Source organism: Colossoma macropomum, unplaced genomic scaffold, assembly GCF_904425465.1.
Source record: "Colossoma macropomum unplaced genomic scaffold, Colossoma_macropomum, whole genome shotgun sequence".
NCBI lineage: Eukaryota > Metazoa > Chordata > Actinopteri > Characiformes > Serrasalmidae > Colossoma > Colossoma macropomum.
In genome coordinates this window covers 33,641,479-33,654,311 of record NW_023494792.1, presented here as the reverse complement: position 1 = coordinate 33,654,311, position 12,833 = coordinate 33,641,479, and the positions used below count along the sequence as shown (strand labels likewise).

The 12,833-nt window shown below is 40.4% G+C and overlaps 1 protein-coding gene across 2 annotated transcripts; it reads right to left on the bottom strand.

The window, feature by feature from the left end:
* Nucleotides 1-649: 649 nt before the first annotated feature.
* fbxl3l (F-box and leucine-rich repeat protein 3, like) lies at nt 650-10,975 on the bottom strand. Of its 2 annotated transcripts, none has more exons than XM_036576932.1 (5): nt 10,657-10,975; nt 8,971-9,334; nt 3,561-3,683; nt 3,241-3,412; nt 650-1,439 (listed from the first exon to the last, which is right to left on the bottom strand). In XM_036576932.1, the coding sequence occupies exons 2-5, from the start codon at nt 9,331-9,333 to the stop codon at nt 796-798; spliced, it is 1,302 nt and encodes a 433-aa protein (XP_036432825.1). In that variant the 5' UTR covers nt 9,334; nt 10,657-10,975; the 3' UTR covers nt 650-795. The 2 variants fall into 2 exon arrangements, with proteins under 2 accessions (XP_036432825.1, XP_036432824.1); XM_036576931.1 differs by having other exon boundaries at nt 10,653-10,966.
* Between the last annotated feature and the right edge of the window lie 1,858 nt (nt 10,976-12,833).

Here is a 12,833-nt window from a genome sequence, read left to right as displayed (position 1 = left end):
ATATAATGGCAATTTTTGTCAACACTTACTGTTTCCACTGATTTATTACAGCTTCGGTTCCTTTCAGGAGACTTGCTTTCAGTTTTATAAAGAAATCTGCAGGGACATATTTCCAGTTTTTGCACTCTTGAACAGTTCAGTCTTCTCTCAATCCAAGTAATCTTGAACACGTTCAATGAGAACCGCCAGCACCTTTTTTGTCTATTTGTTTTTCTCAGTACTGGCTTCTTGAGTGCTACACATCTTTTCAGACTCATAGTCATCGCATGGCAGAGGGACAGACCAAGTCTTGCACAATTTTTAGGAGTTCCATTTTTTCTATATGTTTTTTTTAATTATTTGTCTGAACTACAGTTTTGGAAACCCCTGTTTTTTTACTTGTTTTCCTTTTATTTTCCCTTATCTATCTTATCTTTTTATAAGTGGATTACTTACAAAATATACTTATAAAAATATACTTATACTAATCTCTTTAGAAATCAGAAATATCTCCTGAAAATAAAGAACTTCACAAAGTACTAAATAGTGTTTTGACTGGAAATTTAGTACATTAAAGGTGGTCTCTGACTTTTACACAGTATATATTTGCACGTACATGTAAATCCTTTGTTTCCTCGAGGGGAGGTTTGGAAATGGTTAACACTTTAAATCACAATTTATTGTATTCAAATTTATTTGTATTTATTCTGACATCTGTCAGAGCAAATAAACACATAGTGCTCAAATAAATATCTTTAAATGTAATTCTCTTAGTCATTTACACTGTACTGTACATATACATGCCCATACATATGTCTACCAGGTGGGCATCATGTCAGGGAACCAGATGCGTCCGAGGTGCTTGGACACCTCGCTGTGTATCTGCTCCACACTGTAGCTGTTGTCCGGTATCAGGACCTCCTCCATGATGGACAGCTGGCTGAGGCGGCCGCCGCACATCTTCACGAACTCCATGAAACCGCTGCAGGTGACCTCGCACTCGCCCAGGCCAATGGCCGTCAGGCTCTTGCAGCGCTCGGCGATGCGGATCAGCTCCTCATCCAGGGGCTCCAGTCCATTGGCGCATACCACCAGCTCCACCAGGCGCGGACAGTTCAGCCCGATGCGGCCCAGCATGTCCTTGCTGACGGCACGGCCGAAGTACAGGTGCGTGACGGGTGTTTCCTCACAGAAGAACGGCTCGAACTCCTCCTCGTACAGGAAGAAGTACATGACGATGTTGACCTGCGGAGAGTGGCGGATAAGGGCGTCCCAGCTGCTCTTCTTGATGCTGTGGAACTGGGTCTGGCCCGGGTTCTCGCTCACCACATCGATGCGCAGGTGCTCCAGGTGCACGTGCTTTTCTGAGGAGAGCGCCAGCAGCAGCTCGTCGCTCAGGAGGTGGTAGTTGAGTGCCAGCTCTCGCAGGCCGTGGCACTGGTCTGCCACACACAGGATTCCTGAATGAGCACAAAGTGGGCCTGTTATTGAGGGGTCTGCTCAAAATACCAATACGGTACAGCATCAGAAAACAACTTCTAATTGCAGGTCACAAACAGGTCTGTGATCTCTTCAAGTGCCCTCAACTAGTCTAATTTTTAGTCCTTTAAAATGCTGATGTTGCTCAAGTCTGAAATATACAAAAGAGCCCTCTAACCAATCCAAATGTTTTCTATTGTGCTGTGAGTATCCCGACCAATCATAGTGCCAGATGAGTGTTCTGTGGGTGTTTTGATAAATCGAGGTATTCATGTAATCCAATAAGTAGTCAATAATAATATAGACCAATCTTTATTCATATGACATTATTGTTTGAAATATTGTTTGGAAAGTCTTTGTAGCAACATATAGTATATAGAAGCACTACTAAGATATGCTACTATACCAATATTGGGTAGTAATACAACCACATTGGTCTAATATAATAACACAGAAATGTCGCAATACTTGTATTTGACCTTTGGAAATATGTGGCATTATAATGAGATGGATTTGCTTGACCATCATGTTGTTTTACTCATTCAAGAATGTTTAAAGAAACAGAAAAAAATCGACAAAAAATCTAATTTACCCAGTTTTCGTAACACCTGAGACGTAGGTTATGAGCCAAAACGTTTGGAGTCCAAATTTCATTTGCTTAGTTTAGAGCTGGAGTTACAAGGACAGCATTGCTAACAAAAACACAATAGTCACAAAAGTCACCCAAATAGCCCGAACTGTTTCTGCAAAAATACATCACCAACACTTCATTCAGGTATTCATTAAGGTCAGGCAGATATGTCCATGTAGTTAAGATCACAGCACAACTTGCTTTGAGCTATAAAAATGCTGCGTACAGCTACTGGCTGCCAATTCAGAAAGCAGGACTGATCTTAGACCATATTCCTCCATATTTATGACAATAACCGTCACAAATATTGATTCTAGGTCAGCACACCTACTGGTTTGTGAATACAGACATTGTTGTCTAAAACGTCTGCCTGCACTTTTGTTCATTTTTATACAGTATGTCATACTGTGTTCTAGTCCACATCGACAAGCCTCTGTGACCTTAATGAAGATCTGGATGTGGTTTGAGCAAATTGAGCGATTTGGTGATGCATTTTTTACAGAAACAATTCGGGCTATTAGGGTGACTACTGAGTTTAGCCTTGCTGCTCTAGTTTTAAACTAAAGAAGCAAAATTTGGACTAAAAAATATGTATTCTGTGGTCAATAACATCTGGGGTGAGTGAAACATTTTGTACATTTGATTTTCTAACCCTATCATTCCTTTCAGATTCATAGGAATCTATCAAAATTATAATTATATCAATACATGGCTGACATCTCGTTCACAAACAGATTTGAGACTTCCTAATCGGTGAAATTCTCACATCTATGTGTAACTAAACTAACCAGCCTGCAGTAACTAAAGAACCAGCCAGCAGTTTTATGGTTCTATAGACTTTAAAATGCATTCAGCATTAAATGAGATGGATTTGCAAAAGGATCATGCAGTTTTACTAAAAAAATAGGATCTAAACAGTTTAATGTTTATCTAAATCATGTTTTCTTATATCCCAGTAGCGGCCCACTGTACTGTGCAGTCTTTTTTTGCCACACCACATCTGATTCAGCTATTTATCAAACCCTCGATGACTTGAATGATTCAGGTGTTGGAGCAGAGAAAACCCCAAGTGCAGGGCAGCAGGTTTTAGTCACTCTCTATTGTAAATGGCTTTAATTCCAGACTGGATGCAACATACATATTTCACAAACCTGCTGGGGAGACGTGTGGACAACTACTCATCTTCAGGAGCTTCAGCGTGTCACTGTTGTTGGCCACCAGAACCTTCAGGGAAGGGTCGTCAACTGGCGTATCATCAATTTTTATGGAGGACAGAGACTTGGAGTTCACAAACACCACCGTCAGCGCAGACACGAAGTGTGACTGGGGACAGAACACACAAGGAGACATGCAGAGTCAGCACCAAGGGCTTTTCACACCTTCTCCATTGAGCCATCATGTCATTTGAGCTCACTGAGTCTCAGAGCACTATGACAGCAGGATGGGGGTAATGTGACTGCATGTGCAGTACCTGAGAGACATTCATAAAGCTGGGCCTTGCTGTTGAGATCAGGCCCAGGGTTTTAATAGTGCAGTTCACCAGCTGGGACAAGATGTTACACGCTGCCTCTGCAGACTCTGTGCAGCTGTCAACCTGCAGCACAAAAACACAGACATTTAAAAAAAACAGTGTAGCTCATGTTCGACAGTACACTATTGAAAAAAGGGATCTGAATGAGGTTTTGAGTTGTAGATATTTAAATGCAAATCACAGCAACATAGCTTCTGTGACAATACTAAGATCTTTGGGCCTCAGACGACACTGCATTAAATACAGACATGATTCTGTACTGGAAATCACTGCATGGGCTCAGAAACACTTCTGAAAACCACCGTCTGTGAAAACAGGTTGTCACTGCATCCACACATGCAAATTAAACTCTACTATGCAAAGAAGAAATCATATATAAACAGGATCCAGAAACGCTGCCACCTTCTCTGGGCCCGAGCTCATTTAAGATGGACTAAGGTGAAGTGGAAAAGTGTCCTGTGGTCACAGTTCACACGGTTCAAAAGCCAGCATCCATGTTGCTGCCATCAAATTCAAAATGGGCATATATATTTCAAAAAAACAATAAAATTTCTCAGTTTCAGCATTTGATATGTTGTCTTTGTACTTTTTTCAAATAAGCATAGGGTTTAAATGATTTGCACATCATTGCATTTTGTTTTCATTTACATTTTGCACGGCATCCCAACTTTTTTAGAAAATGGGGTTGTAGTAACATGTTTCACCTCCCCTCCTTTCACCCACACTTATCACTGAGAGAAAACACTCAACTAGCTCAGAGACCCTCCTCGATACTGTGATTTTTTTGTAAATACGTCACAGCACAGAAAGACAGTACATTATTATTTCAGTTCATGTCGACTTTAAACATACTCTACCTTAATGCATGAGCTGGAATGGCGGTAAACCTTAAGGTTGATGGTTGAAATTTGATCATGGTGAACCAAATGAGATAAAACTGACCTGCAGGCCGTAAGCTGTGATGTGAATCAGAATCAGGCTCACTGTTTTTCCTGTACATGTCAGGTCAAGGAATCTGTCCCAGAATTTCTGGGAAGTGTTCAACTTATTGTGCTAACAAAAGGTACACAAGGTGCACTGCCATGACTGACCAAAACTACACTGAGGATAAATATTTAAGGCAGCTTTTAACCATTATATTCTTGTTGCTTATTAGTAGGTCTACTTTCAGTTACTCACTCTTATAATTGCATATAGTCTTATGAAAAAGTTTAGGCACCCTGGGCCAAATTACGTTTTGTTGATTTCTTAAGTAAAAAAGAAGTTAAAACATCCTCTACAGAGAACACACTTGTGAAAACTGAATGCAGAGTTACTGTTTATTTGCTAAATGTACCATATTTAGAAAAAAATAAGACAAAGGGCTAAGATTAAGCCTAGTACTGAGATTCTCCATTGAAAGGAGAATGTAGTCCAGGACTAGGCTTAATCTCTGTCTCGGAAACCAGTCCAATATCTGGCACATGCAAATGTTTGGGAGCAAGCACATTTTACATATTTTTGTCCACTATGTTAAATTCAGCAAATAAACAGAAAGTATACACTGACATTTGCAGGAAATTGCCATATTAAAGAATTCATTATTTAATTATTTATTTCAATAAACTGACTTCTTCTATTGGTCCATTTATCATGACATTTTGACACAATGTAAAGGGCAGCTGTCAATTTTAAGTCAAAAAAATGAAAAACAACAAATAGGAAAGCTTTTGTCACAGAACTATACATATGTAAAAGAAACATCAATAACGATAACCGTTCAGTAGTTATCAGTTGGAATAGGGTATTTTGAGGACAAGATGCAGAGATATAAAAAGAAAAAAGAAAATGTTGGTTTTGCCGACAACAAATCTGTCTTATATGCTACGTAAATATGCCAAATAGATATACTTCTATTTCTACTCTCTCATACTTTCACTCATACGTATGTCCAATTTTTTATGTCTTTTTTTATTTCCATTAGCATTTCTGCCTGATATATGTGAGTTTCTGTGCAATTATGTTTTGCTACTGTCTGTCTATCTATCCATCCATCCATCCATCTATCTTTTTTGATAAACATTTCGTTAGAGTTTTCCATTTTGATACAAAGGTTAGATTCGTGCAGTTCAGCAAAGGATGCAGGCTGTAGGTGGTAACTTTCTTAATGCACTTGATAATGTGATACATTTTTATTTGATGTAATTATACAGAATAAAGCTTGTACGCCTTCTCACTTCTGGTTTAAGATTGAGGAAGCTTTCAGTGCCAGATACAGCAATACAGTGCCATGTATAAGAGAAAGAAAGAGATAAAAAGTTCTGAACATACAGACACTGGAACACATTCTACGTTGGGGGTGTTGAATTTTAAATAGACAATATGGCCAAAAGTATGTGGACATCTGACCATCACACCTATATGAGCTTCTTGGACAGCCCATTCCAAAACCATGTGCATTAATATGGAGTTGCCCCACCTTTGTGGCTAATAGAGTCTCCACTCTTCTGGGAAAGCCTTCCACAAGATTTTGGACTGTGTCTGTGGGAATCTGTGCCCATTTGTAAAAAAGAGCATTTGAAAGGTCAGGCACTGATGTTGGATGAGAGGGCCTGGCTCACAATCAACGTTCCACTTCATCCCAAAGGTGTTCAGTGGGGTTGAGGTCAAGGCTCTGTGCAGACCAGTGGACTTCCTCCACACCAAACTCATCAAACCATGTCTTTATGGAGCTCTCTTTGTGCACAAGGCCTCAGTTATGCTGTTGTCAGAAAGTTGGAAGCATATAATTGTCTAAAATGTCTTTGTATGCCGTAGCATTAACATCACCCTTCACTGGAGCTGAGGGGCCCAAACCATGGAAAACAGCCACAAATCATTATCCCTCCTCCACCAAACTTTACTGTTGGCACTATATGTTCCAGTAGGTAGCGTTTTCCTGGCATCCATCAAGCACAGATTCATCCATCAGACTGACAGATGGTGAAGCGTGATTCATAACTCCACTGCTCCAGAGTCCAGTGGCGGTGTGCTTTCCCATCCCAGCTGACACTTGGCACTGCGCATAATAATCTTGTGTGCAGCTGCTCGGCCAAGGAAACCCACATTGGAAGCTCCCAATGTGCAGTTCTTGTGCTGATGTTGCTTCCAGAGACAGTCTGGAACTCTGTAGTGAGTGATTCAACAGAGGACAGGCAATATTTATGTGCTATGTGCTGCAGCATTCGGCAGCCCCGCTCTGTGGGTTTGAGTGGTCTACCGCTTCGTAGCTGAGCTGTTGTTGCTCCTAGAAGCTTCCATTTAAGATTAAAGACAAAAATAGCACCTACAGCTGACCGGGGCAGATCTAGCAGGGCAGTAACTTCACAAACTGACTTGTGCCAAAGGTGGCATCTTATGGCAGTGCTGTGCTTTAAGTCATTGAGCTCTTCAGTGTGACCCTTTCTAATGCCAATGTTTTGTCTTTGGAGACTGCATGACTAGGTGCTTGATTATATACACCCGTTAGTAATGGGTGTGCCTAAAATGCCTGAATTCAATAATTAGAGGAGGGGGGTTGATGTTTTGGCCATATAGTGTATATGTGACATACATGGTCATATTATATGTCATATTTTTTCTATTTCACTGAATGGTCTGTATAACTTACAAACAGCAGGGTTCTTGAGAAAATCGTCACTAGTGAACAAACGTTACCGACTAATAATGCAGAGTTATAATGCAGAGTGAGATGTCTGGCAGTGCACCCCCTGAGACCCAAACAGGCTAAATAGGCCCTCTACAGAGACAAGATGAAGAACACCAGACAGCAGTGTTTATAGTTAAGCGCAAAGTAAAACATGAAGGCATGAGTAGCACTTCACAAATTTGGCCGTTAACATGACTTGTAAATAGGCCTAGAATTAATGTACAGTTTGTGGACTCCTGGCCTTTGGACCACATCATATTTTACATCCATTAGTCACCGCCACACCGTAAAATAAGCAGCAATAAATTAACTGCTCCAAATGAGCTCTGGAGGCGTTAATTTAATACTGAAGGCTTTACTGTGTCCAGGAAAGCTGAGTCCCAGTCCTGAAGATGATATCTCAAGCTGTGAGACAGTGATTGGGTTCTGCAGCACCTTTTCATTTAATCTGTAAAGGACGGAGCACAAAGACCCAATGAACTCCAACACACCCAAATGTCTGGTTGTTGTGTCTGCCATTCCAGTGTTGGAAGACTCTCGAATGTTCTCCTAAATAGGTTTAGCAGATATCCTCATAGTTAATTGTTGTACAGTTTATTGTACAGTGTTTGATTCAGTTTATTGCCTGTATTGTCTGTTTGTACTGTTGAGGTTCTGTGTTAAAGAGCCCACATCCCACTTTTTCCTTGATTTTTATTTCTCTTAAGTCCACTCATGACATTTGTGTGGATTTAATGTACCAAAAATATCCAATAGTGATGCACCAAAATGAGAATTCCTGGCCAGAAATCAAGATATGTCTGGCTGAAAACTATAAGTGAAGGTCTTTTTTCTTCTGAAATTTTATTTATGCCATAAATATAAAAACAATAAATAAAAACACACTTTAATTATCAAGAAAAACTGCTTTCGATAGGAAAAAAACTGAGCTGACAATAAATAATAATAGTGTAGATTAAATAAACTGTAGTAGGCTACATTATGAGCCACAAAATCCAATGTCCTCAACAACAGAAAATGGTTAGAGAGCAAAGAAAAAAAACAGCATTTTTCATCATGGTTTCCAATTTTCATCACCATTCAAATAATTTGCAAATTGTTTGTCTTTGCTGTAGTCCTATTTAATGTTTTTCTGTCAAAATCATTGGCGTTTTTCTCAAAAAGTGCCATTTTATTTATTTTATTATTTCATACTTAAATTATACACGACTATTTTCCAACCTCTCTTTGTTGCTTAATATTCAACAGGCTGTTTTTGTTACTGTGTGTAAATGTTTTGTTTTTTCTGACATCACAAGATCAATTCATTCAAAACTGGCCACTATAACAGCTTAATTTTCATACATATATATATATATATAGACCATATATAGCAGGTTCTAAGGGGTATTTCTTTAAACTTTAACAGTGTTTCCAAGGCTTTTATTTTAAAAAAGTTCCAGTTCTCTATTATATGGGCCCTTTAAATGTTGCACCATATAACAGAGGTACTACATTTCATCCCTTACCTACATTTGGCTGTAGGGAGAAGGAATGACAAAGGTGTATTGACTTTTTCTAATCATACATAAAACTGTACAACATAAGAACACTGCCATTTGTTTGGTGAGCATTGGGTCAGTGTGCTTAGGCCTTAAGGAACTGTTCTGCTGTAGTGTTGTGCAACTGCCAAGGCCGGTTTACCTTGAAGCTGACGTACTGCAGGTGCTGAGCGTGTCTCTTGATGATCTGCTGGATGAGGTCAGGGTGAGTGGACCTCAGGTAGGACGTGGCCGGCTGGTTCAGCTCGAATTCAAAACGCCTCCACAGCTCAGGGATGTGAAACACATCATTCCAGCAGCGGCACACGGACGAGGCCCGCGCTCGGTCCACTAAAGACAGGTACTGGAAGATGTGCAGGACGATGTGATGGGGCAGGTTGCCCCAGTCATGGACATAACTCTGTGAGGCAGACACTCCCTGGCCAGTCCTTTGCCTCTTGGCTCTGTTCTGGGTAGGGCTGAAGCTCTGGCACTTGGCCGCAATGTTTACTCGGCCTCGTTTCATCCTGTTGAAGTAGAAACATGGGTCAAGACGGTGACTCATTCGTCCCATGACTCTGCTTAAGTCTGTATATGAACACATGAGAGCTGTATATGAACACATGAGGCTCTACAATCACTGACAGAAGTGTGGCAGCTATAAGACACTGTTCTGTTTTGTTCTGTACCTATTAATAGGGTAGAAATAGACCTAGAACCTACATGGACGGGTGGCAAATGGTGATTTTACTAACTGTAACATTATAACTACAAATAATTATGACAATATTGTGATAAATTACATGGATTTCATCAGTATTTAAAGAATGGCTACATGTTTTATTACAAAGAGAGCACTATGTTATTAGCCCTGTTTATTAGCCCTTTTGTTAAGGTGGCACGGCTGGTTTGTCATTGACTGTTCCAACTTGTCAAACGTCAACAAAAGCAACATATCGTGACTCATATCATTAAGAAAATGTTTATTAGTATCATGACACAGCGACAGTGACTGACTGACAGAAAAGCAAGCGAAAGACAGATTAAGTGACCTGGTTTAGGTCTTATTGTAATATAAAAATATATTACATTGAGGAGTGTATAAAAGCAAGCTTGCTGTCTTGTCCTGTGCCCTGTGGAAGCCTATGGGCCATTATTTTGCACTATATCTTACTTTAGTAACACACATTCAATAACAACAACAACAACAACAAAAAAACACTATACACACAAAACTATGAAAACTGGAAAAGGTGTTTGTTTTGGAGGAAAAATGTGGGACCATGACATTAAATGTCTACTCTCAATGCTATAAAGTGAGACAGGAATCCCCTGTTAATGTGAAAGTCAGCAATATAAATGCTTTTTCATGTTGACATTGTTACATAAATTGCATGTTTACACTGCTGACCTGCATATAACGTTAGTGCAGAACATTATGCTTTACCATGCTAGTCTGTTCTCCTGCTTTAGCTAGTACACTTCAGATTAAAGGTGGAGACTCAACCAGTCACTTACTTACAAACCAGTGTCTGTTCCAACTCGGCAAACCTCAGTAAAAACAACATATCGTGACTCATACCGTGAGTCGAGAAACGTATCGAGAATGTCTATTAGTATCGCGGTATCTACGTTCTGTTATACCGCCCACCCCTTTAGGAGAACTAACACCATAATTTATCGTATTCTCTACGTTAACACAACCAAAAAATAGGCAAAATCGTCACTAATCGGAACACAGGTGTCCTTAACACGGCCTGTTTTTAGCTTCATACGAAATACAATGACAGACAGACCGACTTCGGCCCGAGGGAGGAGGGTAAAGGCAGCACCGCGCATACTTACTTACTCACTCGCTCGGTTCAGGATCCTTTCAGAAGAAAGAGCATTATAATCTTCCAAACAAGCAAACAAAGAGAGGGTAGATGTTATTTATTCCACCGCCGGACTCCGACTCGTGCCAACGCCGTGTAATTTAGCTCCAATGTGTACTAAAAACAGCTTTGAATCATAAAAAAACAACCCCAGCAGCCGCAGCAGCAGAGCAGTAGTAACGCTAGTAGTATCCGCGTTAGCCGTGTTGCTAAGCTGGGCTTTGGCATCGCAGCCACACTACTGAAAGGCACGCGTGCACGCGCTGGCACGTGAGCGCGGGAAAACATGGACTCTGACTCTCTCTCTCTCTCTCTCTCTCTCTCTCTCTCTCTCTCTCTCTCTCTCTCCCTCCATAGATATACTAATATTTATTTCTCTCTCTCTCTCTCTCTCTCTCTCCATAGATATACTAATATTTCTCTCTCTCTCTCTCCCTCCATAGATATACTAATATTTCTCTCTATCTCGTTTCAGCCACTGAGAAAAATATATTACAATTTAGTGAGTCATAATAATGAGAAACGTTTTCCATATTTTTGACTTAGTATATCATAATAATGTGACCCTATCTCATTCTTTTGACTTTGTATCTTAGAGTTAAGAATTACAATCTCGTAATTACGACGTAGTATCTCATAAAAATAACTTAATTTCTCATAATTATGAGAAAATGAATCACTATTACGAGACTGCAAGTCATAATTAAGACGTAGTAAGTCATTATTATGAGAGACCAAGTCGTAATTATGAGATATTAAGTCAAAAGGACGAGATACTAAATCATAGTCATGAAACAGGATCTCGTTATTATGGGATAGCATGTCTTAATAACGAAATATTATGTCATAAGTATGAGATACCAAGTCATAAATATGGGAAACTCTCATTATTATGAGATATTTAGTAATAAATATGGAAAACTGTCTCATTACCATGACTTACATTTATCATGACTACTATATTACCACATTATCATGACTACTATATTTTTCCAGTGCCGACCATTACTTCCATACTCTCTCTCTCTCTCTCTCTCTCTCTCTCTCTCTCTCTCTTCCACATACTAAACAATCCTATACATTAAACAGCCTGTTACTAATGAATGTACTGCTTATGGCGATGTACTATTAACGTTAGTTACACGGTTTGGGACTCAGCTTCTCTTTCTGCTGCTTTTTCCCCCTTAAAATGATCCACTATTTAAACACTTCCCCTCACATACCCATATATCCTAATATTCTGTTACTTTCAGGTAACCTCTTTACATTTAATAACTATTTTCTGGCCTATTTTCTTTGCCTTCGTGTGGTAAACAAACATACTACGTGAGCCTTGCGTACACTAGCCTGCGTCGTCGTCGTCATGGCGACTAACGTTAGCCCGCTCGCGATCTACGTGTGAGACGTGTATTTGTATTTGTAATGTTTTTCTCGCTGTTCTGCACACGTTTGTTCTCCCTAGGCTGGCCCGATGGGCGGTCACGGAGCCCTGCAGCCCCGCTCCGCCTCTGTGGGTTAATTTAGGGGCGGGTAAAAATAAATAAATAAATAAATAAAAGCGCTTACGCCGAAAAAGTAGGTCAGTGTGTCAGAGAGACACGTCACTCTGCAGAGCAGCGCAAAGCTGTTCACCAGCTCAGGGTAATCAGTGTCTGCTGCAGTCTGGCTCAACACCAGAACTCAGAGTGGTTTCAGGGGTTTTAACACCTTGTGTGTGGTATGTAAACAGCGCGCTAGAACCCCAAAATGTAAACAGTATACCCATGTTTGCCTGCTATAGGGCCTGGCCTGTGCGTGGCCGAGCAAATACAGGGCCATTTCAAACCTGAACTGGAAGGAAAAGGATAGCGCAGGTCAAAAATAGCATAATCGCCTTCGCAGACAGCCAACACGAACAGGCCAGCAGGCGGCTGCCCGGTGTTTGTTCCCATTACGCTTTATAGCAGGAGTGCTCCTGCATCGAGGGGAGCACTGTACACACCATGGACCTAGCTAGGCCAATTTCAGGGGGCTTTAGCCCTCCTTAATGTTATTTAGTCCCCCTTCTTAAGTAAACGTACATTACTAGCCCAAATCATCTAGTTTATTTTCATACACACAATATACTGTAATAGCAGGATGCGGCCTGGGGGGAGGCGCTGCTGCTGCTCTA